The following is a 15,523-nucleotide window of genomic DNA, read 5'->3' on the forward strand; positions in this document are numbered from 1 at the left end:
ATAATTCTTGGTTCTCCTTTTATCACTGCCAGATTATGCTTTTCTTTTTCTCCAACTACAGTAGAATAATTGTAAATGAAAGCTTTTGAAATGGTATTTTAAATACTTCTTGGATGGTCTCTGGTTCCTCTAACTCCATTCAGAAAGTAGCTTTTTCTTCAGTGATGGGACAAATCTGTCTTTCTGCTACCTGGACAGCTACCTTTCAGAAAACCTGTATGAATTTACTGGTTTTGGCATCCCCAGTTCTCTGTAAAAAAGTGCTTGAAACTTGGCTTGAAAGCATCGGTGGGCAATACACAAGCTTAAGAAAGAGAACAGCTGCATATGTCTTTTATATTTGCTGTTATGCAGAAGGAAAGTGTTTGCAAATATATTTATCTGTATTCAGAATCAGCAGAATTCCAGACTTTATTTAGGTCCTTTTTTGGAGGGGAGAATAAAAAGAAGAAAATATGACAGCACACACTTTCTTTGGATGACAGTTTTCTGCAGACTGCCATCCAAGCCAATTTGGCATGCAGACTTCTCTCCCCCTGCCCCATAACATGTATTCTGGCCTGTACACCTGAAATTTTTAGCTGTGTAAGCAGCAGAAAGTGTGGCAAAACTGAAGGGCTACAATTCTAACAGATAAAAAAACATCAATGTAAGAGATATGAACATAAGAAAGTAACCTGGATGAAAGGATATAAGATCTACTGCCAGGGTGCCTGCTGCCACGCCTTCTTTATCCTCTGAAAAGCAGGTGAGGTATCCTGGAGCTGGTGAATCATAGAATAGTTAGGGTTAGAAAGGACCTTAACGTCATCTAGTTCCAACCCCCCTGCCATGGGCGGGACACCTCCCACTAGAACACGTTGCCCAAAGCCCTGTCCAACCTGGCTTTGTCCACTGCCAGGGATGGAGCATTCACAGCTTCCTTGGGCAGCCTGTTCCAGTGCTCCTCACAGTAAAGAACTTCTTCCATATCTTCAACCGAAATCTCCCATGTAAGTCTGAAGGTCCTACTCCTTGTCCTATCACTACAGTCCCTGATGAAGAGTCCCTCTCCAGCACCCTTGTAGGGTCCCTTCAGATACTGGAAAGGCTGCTATGAGGTCTCCACACAGCCTTCTCTTCTCCAGGCTGAACAGCCCAAATTTTCTGAGCCCATCTTTGTATGGGAGGTGCTCCAGCTCCCTTATCATCCTCGTGGCCCTCCTCTAGACTTGCTCTAACAGCTCTATGTCCTCATGGTGGGCACACCAGAACTGCATGCAATATTCCAACCAGGGTCTCATGACAGCAGAGCAGAAGATGACTTAAGGAAATCTTAGCCTCATGCAGCACCTAGATTCAGTGAGCTCTGCATTAAGGAAGAGAGGCTACTGCTCCTGGAAAAGACCCTGCCTAGCTAGCACTACAAAGCACAGGCACGGGGGGGGGGGGGGGGGGGGGGGGGGGCGAAGATTAGCGCACTGCGGTGTAGCTGCTACAGTTGGTCACACCAGGCTTCTTGCACCCAAACCCTACGTTTGGGTGCAACGTACGTAAGGGCTCTGACGTGGGCCCTTACAGAGACATGACAAGACTGCAACAGCTGTCCTCGCTAAAACCAGGAGTTTCTGCGTCTTGTCCAAACACAGCAAGGCACCTAAATAAAACCAAACAGGCAAGCAGTGTCGGCACGGCGAAAGATGAGCTCCGCGCGAAGCCCAACACACCCCCACACCCCCCCCCCCCACGGGCATGACTTCGTGGGTCCCGGCCCGATACCCGGCGACCCCTCTGCCCGCCGCCCCTTGCCTCAGGTGCGGGCTCCCGCCGAGTCCCGGATTTCCCGGGGGCCGCGCAGGGGCCGGGCGCGGGCGGCGCATGCGGCCTGGGGCAGGGCTGGCCGCGGAGAGGAGGCGGGCGGAAGGCGGGGCCGGTGCGGCTGTGCGGAGAGAGGGCGGTGGCGCCGCCGAAGCGAAACTCCGCGGAAACGCGGCAGCCGCCGGCCTCCGCCCCCAACTCCCCCCCCCCCATCCCCGTAGGGGGAAGGGGGAAGCGAACGGCTGCTTCCCCCAGCCCCCGTCCCGGAGGCACACGGTCTTGCCCAGAGCTCGGCGCGGCGGCCGGCGCTGCGCCCGGGGCTGAAGGCGAGCGGGCTGGCAGCAGGACCTCCGAGCCGCCGCTGAGGGGAGGAGACGGGTGTTCCCGCACCCCCCGGCCCCGTTCCGCGTGGATGTGCACCGCCGAGGGCGGCGGCGGCGGCTGTTGCGGCCTCCCCATGGCTGGGCCCCGGCGGTAAAGGCGGTGGGAGCCGCCTGTGTCCGTGTCGCGCCGGGAGGCAGCGCAGCCAGCAGGGGGCGGGCGGGGAGGGGCATGAGCGCCGCCGCCTCTGCGGGAGCCGCCGCCGCCGCCTGCACCGGGGCCGAGGGCGGCTTCTTCTTCCTTTCCAGCGGCTCCGGCCCGGCGGGGTCCATGGGGCCCGAAGAAGGCTCAGCCGGCGGGCTGGGAGCCCTGCCCGGCGCCCTGGCGGCGCCGTCGCTCGGCTGCCGGAGCCGTTACCAGCTGCTGCTCTCCGGGAAGGCCCTGGCCGACAGATACCGGAAGATTTACACGGCGGCGCTGAGCGACCGGGAGCTGGGGAGCCACCCGGGCAGGTAACGCGCGCCGAGCTCCCTCCCGGGCGAGACGGGCAGCCCCCGGCGGCCGCCACCACCCCTCCCATGGCCGGCTGGGAGCGGCCCTTCTCCCGGTCCCGTGAGTGCACCTTTCTCCCGGCACCCGCCCTCCTCATTCTCCCTCCTCCTTCGGCTACCCCCGCTGCCATGTGGCCGCCGCCGGGCCCCGGAGGGTGAAGGGGGCGGTGATGTAACGCGGCGCCTGCCCAGGTGCCACCGGGCCCGGCCGGCGTTATCGTGCAGATGGCGCTGACGCCCTCCTTGCCTGGGGGCCGGGGTGGCCGGGAGGGTGTGTGCTCGTGGTGGCTACCTGTGCCCGCTCCCCTCCCCCAGCGCGGAGGCCGGGGGCTCCGCCGCGCCCTTGTGGCGGGGGAGAGCGATGTAAAGCCCCGCTCCACCCGTCCTCCCGTGGCCGCCGCGGGGGATGGAGCGTTTCCTCAGTCATGGTGTCCATGTTGAGACCTCGCTCCGGCCGGGGCCTGTGGTGCCACTGAAACGGGCTGAACCCCGTGGTTTCTGCCGAGGGCACCCGCTGGCGGGGCCGCCCGAGCGAGGGACCTTAGTGTTTTGCCGTGTGTCGGAGCAGCTTTTGGCCGCCCTGCTTTATTTTTCCGTCTCTTTCGGTAATGTCTTTCTTTGCCGCCTTGGACGCGGCCTCAGTATCTGTGGGGAGGCTGCCCCCTGGGCAGCGCTCTCCGGGGGAGATGCGAGGGGTGTGCCGCCCGGTGCACGGGTCCCCCCGGCGGATGGTGCCCCTCGGGGCTCCCTGTCCCGCCGGTCCTGCCAGCCGGCTCTCGGGTTCCGTCCCCGGGCCGCAGCAGGGTGCCTGTTGCGCCTGCCGCTCTTTGCCCGGGATGCCCTCGCCTCCCGCCCCTCAGCGCAGGACCGGGGAGGCGGCTGCGGGCTGAGGCGGTGAGAGGCGGCGGGGGAGTAAGCGAGGGAGGGGCGGCGAGTGTCGCCGTTACCCGCGGCCCCCGCCCCGGTCTGGAGACCGAGCGGCGGAGGCGAGGGCGGGGTGTGCCCGGCCGCGGCCGGCCCGGGTGAGGGGGGCGAGGGACCGGCTCCCCTTAGGTGCCCTGGCGCTCCCCATTGTTTCCCTGCAGAGGTGGTGGTGAGGATGCGAATGACACGAAGCCGGCACCTTCCTGTGTTCTCGGCCTCTCCTGGTCTTGAGCTGTGATGTGGGTGCCCGGATCGCGATAGAGCTTTGAGTCAGCGTTGTTTTAACTTTGTAAATGGTTGTAAAGCACTAGCTGCTTGGCCTCTCGGTTTGGGGGTTTTTTTCAGTCTGACTGGAACAGCAGGGCTTGTCTCCTCTCGTTCCCCCCCAGAAGTCTGTGTCTGGGAGCGGAATTAACATAAGAAGCTAAAAGAATAACGTAACTTTCCCAATTTGCTTGTGGCAAACGCTGCAGACGTGGACTGTTGACACTGGCATTTGACATATTTGCAATTACTGAGTTCAGGGTGTATGACAGGGAAACTATAGTTCTTTTTTTCCCTGTGTAGACCTGTGAGTGTTTTCTTACCCTATATATTCCTTAGTTCAGTGCTCATGCTTTTTCCTTTAAATCTTCTCTTCCTGCTTTTGAGCTTTGTATCATTTAATCCTGGGACTGCAAGTGCTAAGTGTAAGGGAACTACTAAATGCAAGGAGATCAGCCATGTGATTGCTCTGTGGTATTCAGATATTTATCTGAATTTTGCCTTAACGTGTCTGTTTTTTTTTAAAAGCTGTAGTCTTGACTTTTTTGTGCCGTCCATGTTTTTCAGTTTCAAGATAATTAAGCTGGTATCTCTTGTATTTACAGTTGTAGAAAATGCTAGCTTTAGGTGGATGTAAATGTTGGTATTTCTTTTAATTGGCATTCTTAAGAGAATTACTTTTAACTCCAAGGTACCATAAATTGCATTCTTCTGGGTTCTGTTTCTTATTTGTAGATTCTTAGGAGAATGCCAGTTAAAAGAAACAGTGACATTTGCAGTTGCTGTATGTCTTTATTCTTGAGGGCCAGATTTAGTCATCTTGGAACCGTTCAAAGAAGCCAGACTCTTTATATGGAGAAAACGGGTTATATTAAGCTATTGACAAGTAAATGACAGCTAGTTAATCCTAGTGAATACATCCAATGTATACGGTAGGACTTTTGAGGGGAGGATGTTTAATAATAGGCTGGTTGCCTGCTATCTTGTGGTACTCACCCTCAACATCTCATGTATCAAGACTGATGGCAGCCAAGGTACTGCTCATGATCACCACCCTTTCTCCATATTAGTGTCAAAATATTGCAGTTGAAGGTTTGAGAACTTCAGCCACCTGGTAGTCTTAAACAGAAATGGTCAAAAATGCTTTTTGACAAGCACGGAAAAAATCCCAAACATTTTCTAAAGAGATGCTTTAAAGTGATTTGTGACTGCATCTAATTTCTACAGTAGGTAACAGTGCCAGATAAATTAATTGGAGGCTAAGATAATATAGTTTATATCAGAAAATGTGGAAAATCTGAAGCCTCCTAATCTGTCACTTAGTGTTTGTGACTACAAAAATATCTTGAAGTAATTTAAAAAACTAAACAGATTGGCTTATGAACATTAATACACTTCTTCCTGTGCTACAAGAAGACTAATTTGAAGAATGGTAGTGCAACCTACTTGCAATATGTCAATTTCAAAAGAATTATTGATTCAAGTGTGCAAAATTGTACTCCGCACTTCATATGGTATGACCAATGCCTGCCTCAGTGAGTGCTTTTATTCCACACTTAACTTTAATGGTTATGAAGAACTAGAGTGCAGTAAGAAAATGCTTGTGTGTAGACAAGAAAATGAAACATTGTGGAGATTGTCTGAAAGTCACAAGTGAGATTACGATCGCATTTGCAAGGTGTTTGTGCTGGCTGTCATCTGAAAGTGATGAATATCGTATGTCGAGTAGGATGCAGTAATTGGCTTTGAAACAGAAGTAGCAGTGCTTTGCATTTCCTCATGTGGTACTGGCTGCAGTGTTGTGAACACTTCAGTCTCCAAAGGGGACCGTTCAGTTGGTGTGCTTGTTCTTCCTGCCACGTTGACATAATTATTTATATAGTCTCTTGCAGTAGCAGATTAGAGACTTGCTCTGGGTTAAAATTAACTTGGCAAAAATGGTTTGTTGTAATCCAGAGTAATTCCCTGATCTGGCTCACCTTGTGATTGTGCTTGTGACAGCATGAGGTGAAGGGTTGCACAAAGATCTAAGTACAGAGCAGTGGGAGCAGAGAAACTGCTCGTTTTAGCACTAGTGCCAGCCTAAAGCTTTTTCTGTTTCCTTTCATAAAGTTGCCTAATCCTGCAATTAACGTACAACTGTCTTTGTTCAGATAACAATATTAAAAATCTGTTATGGTACTACTAGCAGTGGGAAATTTACTTGTCAAGATTGGTTTGGAAGATAATTAATACTGCTACATCTCTGATACCTAATGTTACTACAGAAACCCAGATGCAGTCTTCAAATTTTCACTTCTATCCATATTTGACGAAAAGTTTCAAAGAACACAGTGAGCCTAACTGATACTTCTGGAAGTATACATAGGTAAAAGAAGAGCAAAAGAGACTGACAGTTCAGTGAAAACCCAGAGATCCACAATAGGTAACACCACCAATTCAGCTGGATAGGGCTGTTTGTTAGGATTAAGTTATACAACAGGAAAACTGTGTATTTGAAGACAACAAAATGTGAAAATTGGATAAATAAATACCTTACTGTAAATACCTTACTTTGCAAATGCAAAGCTTTAGGACCGAAAGTAGTTAACAACTTACATACTTCAGTACCAGGGCAGACTTCCCATTTCGTCCACTCACAACCTGGTGTATCAGACCGCACTGAAAACATGAAGTTTTCACTTGCCCTCTGAAGAAGCTCATACTTCCTACCAGTGTTTTACAGATTTTTATAGCTACACTAACCATTATACCATTACTAGTCATTTTCATATTTTTCAGTAGCCACAAAGCAGAGACTACAAATTTGGCGCACAGACATTCAGAGTAGACTTATCTTCCAAACCAATCTTGACAAGTAAATTTCCCACTGCTAGTAGTACCATAACAGATTTTTAATATTGTTATCTGAGCAAAGACAGTTGTACGTTAATTGCAGGATTAGGCAACTTTATGAAGTGTGGAGTCAATCTCTTGGTACTGCATCCCTTGTTGAGATCAAGGAAAATTTCAGTGGTGACTGGAATGTAAGATTTCTGCTATTAACCAGAAATCAGACGACTGTTTTTTCCAGCCATTTTGGCTGAAGAAGAGGCAGCCAACTTTCTTTCATTTTACACTGATTCTTTCTGCTGGATGATAAAAGAAATTTTTGGAAGTAGGCCAGCTCACCACACTCACAGTAGTAAATTATACATCCCTCGGAGAAAATTGATCATTAGGTGTTACTCTTTAGACTTTTCAAAGTTGACACAAAGTCTTCTCTTATGCCCCCTCTTTTGCTCAATAATGCGATGCTTATGCAGCCCTGTGATGTTTTAAGTGTCTATTTTTCAAAATTTATTGGAGAAACGCTACTGAAATACTTCACGCTTGTACTGCTAAGTTATTAAAGAATTTGTAGAAACCAAGTTTAATAGATTTAGATATGTGAAAGTTGTTATTTTGATTGTTGGCACACTGGAAAACCTTAATTTGTTCAGCTCTAAAGCCTTTACAAAAGGTGTAAGCTGTTTTCTGATAGAGACTTGATGCTTTTTTAAAATAAAATTATAATTGCAGAAAGTTTGGAAACATTCATTTGATTGAAAATATGATTGTATACATAAAGTTTAACAAATGTTTCCTGTGAAGTGTTATGCATTAGAGACAACATTTTCCTGCTTATATCTGTAAAACAGCTTGCTTCGTAGGTCCATTCCAACTGAAATATTCTAGTCTAGTCTATTTTTCTAGTCTCATAGAAAAATGCCATTTTACTGAAACAAAAGTTTTCCTTTATGTAAACTTAAAATTTTATTGAATTTCATTGGAAAAACAATGTGCTGTTGCGTCTTAAGTTAACCTGTGCATTAGAAAACCTGGTAAGAGTTGCTGTCTGCTGTAGGCTTTTTAGCCGTGCTATATAGGCTGCAGCTAATAGGCCAGGTTGGATGGGGCTTTGAGCAACTTGGTCTAGTGGAAGATGTCCCTGTCCATGGGATTGGAACTAGATAATCTTTAGGTCCTTTACAACCCAAACCATCCTCGGATTTTATGAATATAGTAATATTTTAATACTGTATTATGCTATTGGTTTTTAGGGATTAGCTATTTTTACATATCATCTTTACCTTATATTCTGATAAGGAAAACAGTTTCACAAGGTAGTTGTTTTAAAAATCTGTAGTAGTCACTTAGTCTAACATGGTTTGTATTTGTGCAGAAGCTGAAAAGAAGGTAGTAATATGTTGACAGTTTGAAGATGTTTATTTGTGCATGTGTAAAAGTAATATTCATTTTTCAAATAGTTTATATAAATTATAAAAATAAATAAAAAAACCCCAAACAAAACCCCACCCTGAAATGCAGAAGAGTAGTCATTTTGGGGGCTGATAAAAATGCATTTCCTTTTCACAAAAATAGAGGCTGAAGCAGCCTTTGAAGTCAAGTGGTACTAAAAGACACTTTTGTTTTTTGTAGTCCTTCTGCTTCTTCATTTGAAGGAAGGTGGGTAGCTTGGAAAAGAATTACTGCATGTGATGATAGAATCACATTGTGTGATTATTTTTTTTCCTTGTTATTTGTTTTGCGTTATCAAATAATACTATGTGGAACCTTTTGCTCTTCAGTTAAAAGTTCAATTATTGGCCAAACTGTTACAAAAAACTGTTATACTGTTTTGTTTTTTTAGCTGTGGAAGTGTGCTTGTGTGAGAGTGTGTCAACAAGTAGCAGCAGTTACAGTGTTTGTACTGCTAAATATCTTCTCGTTCCGAATGTTCACCTATGGAGTAGATTGACATGTTCTCCACATAACCAGTTTGTTACTGAATCATTTGTACTGGATACCTAATTATTTAGCTGTAATATTTTGGTCATTATTATTTAAGCCTTTTTATTGTTCATATAGTAATTGTTTTGGGAAGTGTCTTTTTAGTAAGGTAAATACTAATGACAGCAGATTATTGCCTCTTTTTCAGTTCCCATTACCCGCTCCTGGGTTTTGGCATTCTTGTAGATGCTTTTCAAGCATAGGTAAGGCAGTATGTAATTCTCTTTTACTGCTAGGTTAATCCTTGATGTTTGGTGATCTCTTGATATTGTTGCCACTTTTGTGGATCTACTGTACTTAATGTGTTTTAAAGTTTTAAAATAATTTATCCTTTCTGAATGTAAGATTGGAGTTTGCTGATGAAAATATTTTTGGGGATATGATTGTAGGTCTTGGTATCTATACAATGGCAAAGTTCGTAACAGTGGCAACATACCTGGCTTAAGTATTAGTGTTATACTCTCAGTAAATACTTCCATATGAGGTCATTGCATGAATTTTGTGGGTGTTTTTTATGTGGATAATGAAGTCTCTTCCGCTTGGCATGAGTAAACATTGCCTGAATGTTCTGCTGAAGTTCAGAAGAATGTAGAATTTTAATATGCAAATGTAAGTCAACATAACTGCTAAGTGTGACAGGAGAGGCATATTAGATTTGCAACGATGGTGGTTAATTCTGCTTAATATTTTAAGCAGTGACTGATTTATTTGTTCTAATTTATTTCAAAATGGCTACAGCTGGCAATTCGAGAAATAATCAGTTATTTTTGCTTAACTGAAATTGGGCTTTGCTTCCATTTTTTAAAGGGGCATGAGCTCTGTTGCCACTTTTCACATAAAGTCTGATTTCCTGTTCTCAGCCATCTTCAGGCTTTCTAATCTGTGTGTCCCTGGGATTCTTACACCTACAGATTTAAAACCAGCATGTATGTTCTGCCTTTTTTTTTTTCTCTTTTATGTTGTAGCTTCGTGGTGGGGTTTTTCGAGTGTGCTTTTTGTCTTTTTAAAAATAAGAGGAAATGCCAGTTAAAGTTTCGATTTCAATTATGCTATCTGCTCTGGCATGCTGATGGTCTTTTAGATAGCAAATATAATCAGTTAGATGGGAGCTGGACTAATTTAAGAAGTTACCATTCCTCAGTGCTAGCTGTGTTAAATGTAGTAAATGTGCTGCTTAAAAACTTGATGTTGAATTTATGTTTCTGCCATGTTAACTGTCAGTTGTGGAATGTTGGTTTTGTTTTTCCTCCCATATTATGATCTTCCTCCTGGCCAAAATATTTTGAAGATATTTCTTTAGTAGATTCTTCTCTGACATACGTCTACATCCGTTTCACCAAACCCATAATTTAAAGATGTACGGCATATATTTTATAAAGCACATACGACAGCGTTACAGTCTTTGGTACTGAAGTACTTTGTGCAAACTGTTTTCCATGTCCTTCGTTTACTTTGGAAACTAACCTCTTGCAACATCTTTTATATACATGGTTTTATTTTTGTCTTTTCTTTCTTGCCTTGCTTGCCATAAACACTGCTTCACACTGAGGTGCTGATTGGGATAGTAACCTTACAACTAACTAAACTTTTTATGTTGTAAGTAGACTCTTTCACAGCTAATTCTTACTGTTGTGCCCCTCCAGGAGATGAATACTAGAAATTAGCATAGGAGAATGGGAGAATGGGCTTTCTGTGCCGTAAGTGGCTAAATGAAGGTATATGATTTCTGTACATTTAGATTTAATCTTTCATATGTTAATATGTTTTTTTTTCCTTAGAAAATACTTTATAGTAAATAGCATGTTATAGCTCGCTGCATCCCTTCAGACTGATGAATGTGTTGATGGACTTAATTAGTTTTTATTGTTACAACTGAGTGATACTTCTTTCTTTGCATCTAGTATATCTATGGCTGCTTGGGCCTGAGAATACTCTGAGGATGTGTACGCCTTAGAAAAGAAACAATTCAGCTTCCTTGTCCCCACATAAAACTGGAGTCTTGTGGTTAGATTAGTACCATTCCTTATTTTCAGTTTCTTCCCTTAGCTTTCCTTGACTTGTGTTCACATTCATGGTTGTCTGAGGTAATGGCTCTTGAACTCGGGTTTTTGAACTCTTGGAAAATACTTTATCAATTCTATGACAGGATGTTGTAGTTTAACCCCAGCAGTCAGCTCAGCACCACACAGCTGCTCAGTCACTCACCCCCCGCAGTGGCATGGGGAGACAGTTGGAGGGATGAACATGCGAAAACTTGTGGGTTGAGATAAAGGCAGTTTAATAGATTAAGCAAAAGCTGTGTGCACAAGCAAAGCAAAATAAGGAATTCATTCACCACTTCCCATCGGCTGGCCGATGTTTAGCCATCTCCAGGAAAGGAGAGCTCCATTGTGCATAGTGGTTACTTGTAAGCCCCAAAACTCTGAATGTTGCCCCATTTCTCCTTCCCTCCAGCTTTTATTGCTGAGCATAATATCACATGGAACGGGATATCCCTCTGGTCATTTGGGGTCAGCTGTCCTGGCTATTTCCTCTTCCAACTTCTTGTGCACCCCCAGCCGACTTGCTGGGGTAGAGCAAGAAAAGTTCTTGACTCTGTGTAAGTACTGTTCAGCAACAGCTAAAACATAGGTGTGTTACCAGCACTGTTTCCATCACAAATCCAAAACATACAAGCACCATACAAGCTACTCTTAAGAAAATTAACTGTATCCTAGCCAAAGCCAATACAAAGAGAAAGTAAGTTAAGGTCAAAAAGTATAAGTCTGTTGTTTGTAGTTTAAATTTATAGGTGCTATAATAGTTAGATTATTTTGGTCATGATCTCTGTCAGTGTGGAATAATGTCTAGCTAAGAGTTTTGATCCTAATAAGGTCAAACCCTGAGCTCTTCACTTTTCCAGTGTTCTCCTTGTTGCAGTTGATAACATCACTCATCTTTTCTGTTGCCGAGCCCATAGGACAATGGCTGTCTTTATACAGATCTGCAGCCAGTCATTTATATTATGTTCAGATAAGCTTGTTATTAAATAAATACCTTATTCTCCTGTTCTTATTCTTTCGGCCTCCTCTTTCTTGTTTTGATTGTTTCACCATGAGTTATATGTAGTTTCTTATGACTCACCTCTTATCTGGTTTTGCTTTTCCTTTCCCACTAGCCAATGCATTATTCTTTCTAACGGATATGCTCATACATCTTCATTATGCCTGCATGTTTTCAGAGTAGTCGTGTCTCTATTCTTTTTCCTCTTCAAACCAATCAATTCTCTATCCCATTTTATTTCTAGAATATACTGTTATACAGGGTAGACCATTGACAGCTGTACATGCAAGTTTCCAGTTTGCACTATGTGGTTGCATCTTTTGCGATTCAGTGAAGACAATGTAGAATTGATTTGGTTTACTTGCGATAGTAATCACTCTAAGGAAGTTATACTGTCATTAACCACTGGTAATGTGCTTTTTCTGAACAAGAACAGTTCTCCCTAAACTTCATAGAGCTTATTCCTTAAATTAAAACTCTGCTGCTATGATTTCATGTAGGATAGTGTTGTATGCATTTTGGTTTTGGTGCTTTTGTTCAGATAGGAAAGTGGTCAAAGGTGTGGATATTGTCATCTTTGCTATGGTTATATGACCTTTTTATTAAAAAAAAAGAAAAAAGTTTAATACAGAGTCCTAAAAATATTGAAGAGATACAGAAGTACTTTACACTGAAAAAATGGAGTTGAATGTTTTCCTTGCATGTGTTCTTACAGGTCTAATTTCATAGGTGACAATGCAGCAAATAATAAACATCAGATAATTACAGGAAAGAAACTACAAGTGTCCCAATAGTCTGACTCTGTTTTCCTCTAAGCCTGTCTTAATTGGATTACAGTTGATGTTCCTTATCCCAATTTATGGATTTAGGTGACAGGATTTTGATGGTTTTTCCATTTGTAGTTATACTGCTTAACTGCCCTGACTTTTCTTTTGTATTGACCTAGATGAAAATTCACATCAGAATGCTTGATTAGTAATTCAGAGAAGATGGTGCATAAGCTGGTAATGGTTTGGAGGGCATACACATGGCTGTTAGAATGACTGTTGAGCTGTTGCCCTCTTTACTAAAAATCTGAGTTCCTCAAGCTTTAGATCTTAGGCTTACTAAATGAAGATGTTATCAGTAATTTTAAATAGTGAGGTCATCTGAGGTTGATATTGTCATTGTTGACAATCAAAAATACCAAGATTTTATTATTTGGGAACGAAATTTATTGTGCTCATTGGTGATGTTTTGAGATCTGCCTATCAAGCTGAGCTGTTTTCCTGTTCAATGATTCTCACTGCTGAGATAAAAAAAATCTGTAACCCTTGATGAAAAGAGAAAATACTCCCAGTAGTCCACTGCCCCTGCTCAAGGAGGGCCACCTGGAGCCGGTGGCACAGGACCGTGTCCAGATGGTTTTGAATATCGCCAAGGATGGAGACTCTACAACCTTGCTGGGCAACCTGTGCCAGTGCTCAGTCACCCTCACAGTAAAAAAAGTCTTACCTGAAGAGCTCCTGTCTAACCTAAATGATTCTGTGATTCTGTAATTCTTAGAAAAATAGGGCATAAAGGATCTATGTGATGTTTATCTGTCTGTCTTTTAACAGGAGGTGTCACAGGGAACAAATATACAATGCTGAACAATCCTTGCAATAGAGCTGTGTTGCAAGATGTGATCCTCGTTACTGGAAGCATAGAATCATGGGATAATTTAGGTTGGAAAAGACTTTTAAGATTGAGTCCAACCTGTAAGGCTAGCACTGCCAAGTCCACCTCTAACACATGTCCCTAAGTGCCACATTTACACATCTTTTAAATACTTCCAGGGCTGGGGACTCAACCACCCTGGACAGCTTCTTCCAATGCGTGACAACCCTTTCAGTGAAGAAATTTTCCCTAATGTCAAATTTACACCTCCCTTAGCACAACTTGAGGCTATTTCCTCTTGTCCGGTTGCTTCTTACTTGGGAGAAGAGACCGACACCTCTCTGCTCCTTTCAGATAGTCATAGAGAGTTCTCTCCTCAGCCTCCTTTTCTCTAGGCTATAAACAGCCCCAGTTCCATCAGCCACTCCTCAGAGGACTTATTCTGCAGACCAGACCCTTCACCAGCTTTGTTGACCACCTTTGGTCATGGTCCAGCACCTCAATGTCTTTCTTGTAGTGAGAGGACCAGAACTGAACACAGTATTTGAGGTGCGGCCTCACCAGTGCTGGGTACAGGGGGATGATCACTGCCCTAGCCCTGCTGGCCACGATATTTCTGAAACAGGCCAGGATGCTCTTGGCCTTATTGGCTGCCTGGGTACAAGCTGGCTCGTGTTCAGTGGCCGTCAGTCAGCACCCCCAGGTTCTTTTCTGCTAGGCAGCTTTCCAGGCACTCTTCCATCTGCCTATAGCATTGCGTGGGGTTGTTGTCACCCACGTGCTGGATGCAGGGCTTACCTTGCTGAACCTCATACGATTGCCCTTGGCCCATTGATCCAGCCTGTCCAGATGCCTCTGCAGAGCCTTCCTATCCTCAAGCAGATCAACACTCCTGCCCAACATGGTGTCTTCTGCAAACTTACTGAGGGTGCACTTGGTCGCCTCATCCGGATCATCGATAAAGTTATTAAACTGAACTGGCCCTAATACTGAGCCCTGGGGAACCACTTGTGACTGGCCACCAATGGATTTAGCTCCATTCACCACTACCCTTTGGGCTTTCCCATCCAGTCAGTTTTTAACCTAGTGAAGAGATCACCTGTCCAAGCCATGAACAGCCAGTTTCTCCAGGAGAATGCTGTGGGAAATGGTGTGAAAGGCTCTACTGAAGTCCAGGTAAACAACATCCATAGCCTTTCCTTCATACACTAAGTGGGTCAACTTGTCATAGAAGGAGATCAGGTTAGTGAAGCAGGACCTGCCTTTCATAAACCCATGCTGACCGGGCTTGATATGTGCTGTGTGATGGCACTCAAGATGATTTGCTTCATAACTTTCCCCAGCACTGAGGTCAGACTGAGAGGCCTGGTGTTTCCTGGATATTCTTTCCAGCCCTTCTTGTCGATGGGTGTCACATTTGCTCCTTCCCCGGGGAGCCAGGGGGAAGCCATGGGACTTCCCCAGTTAGCCAGGACTGTTCATAAATGACTGAAAGTGGCTTGGTGAGCACTTCTGCTCATCTCCCTCAGTATCCTTGGGTGAACCCCATCCGGCCCTATAGGCTTCTGTGTGTCTGAGTAGTGTAGCAGGTAGCTGACCATTTCCCCTCAGATTATGGGGGCTTCATTCTTTCTGTGTTCCACCTCAGGGGGCTGGGTACCCAAGGAACAACTCTTCTTACTGTTAAAGACTGAGGCAAAGAAGGCATTAAATACCTCAGCCTTTTCCTCAGCTTTTGACACTGTTTCCTCTTGCACCCAATGAAGGATAGAGATTCTCGTTAGCCCTCCTTTTTTGTAATATATTTATAGAAACGTGTGTTGGACCTCTATCTAGCTCAACAGAAGTAAAGGGAATATGAGGGGAACTGAAAAGTAGCAGCGCTTGCAGTTTTAAGTAAGTTTAAACTACACATTTGTGCTAACATTCTTGTAGGAAGAGCTGCATGGTAACGAGATCTAAATGTGAGTTATTTATTACTTGGAGCATTTTTAAGCTGTTTTAAGGTCTTGAGGTGGTGGGTGGGTATGTAGTGGCAATTAGTCCCCAGTTTGGGGTTATTACTACAGAAATCTTAGCTTGCTTCTTCTGCAGCTTGTCTTCCACTCTTTTTATATTTTATTTATTTTTTTTTTTTTTTGTTTTGCCAGCAAATGTCATATTCCAACTTCTAC

General features: G+C 44.6%; 1 protein-coding gene and 1 long non-coding RNA gene across 14 annotated transcripts in view; one reads left to right on the top strand and one right to left on the bottom strand.

Moving 5' to 3' along the window:
* The window catches only part of LOC115604255, a 66,323-nt gene extending 65,555 nt beyond the window's left edge, over positions 1 to 768 (bottom strand). Inside the window, exon 1 of the long non-coding RNA XR_003990194.1 lies at positions 678 to 768. This is a non-coding gene — a long non-coding RNA (uncharacterized LOC115604255). The remainder of the gene's footprint in view (positions 1 to 677) is intronic.
* Positions 769 to 1,891: 1,123 nt separating this feature from the next.
* Positions 1,892 to 15,523, top strand: part of MYCBP2 (MYC binding protein 2) — a 182,810-nt gene continuing 169,178 nt past the window's right edge. For 12 of the 13 annotated variants that reach the window (XM_030476192.1, XM_030476191.1, XM_030476196.1 and 9 more), the window contains exon 1: positions 1,892 to 2,630. In XM_030476192.1, coding sequence (XP_030332052.1) covers positions 2,350 to 2,630 — 281 coding nt within the window. In that variant the 5' untranslated portion in view covers positions 1,892 to 2,349. The remainder of the gene's footprint in view (positions 2,631 to 15,523) is intronic. The other variant, XM_030476193.2, reaches the window with a different exon arrangement.

The sequence above is a fragment of the Strigops habroptila genome, chromosome 2 (assembly GCF_004027225.2).
Source record: "Strigops habroptila isolate Jane chromosome 2, bStrHab1.2.pri, whole genome shotgun sequence".
In the NCBI taxonomy this organism is placed as follows: Eukaryota; Metazoa; Chordata; class Aves; order Psittaciformes; family Psittacidae; genus Strigops; species Strigops habroptila.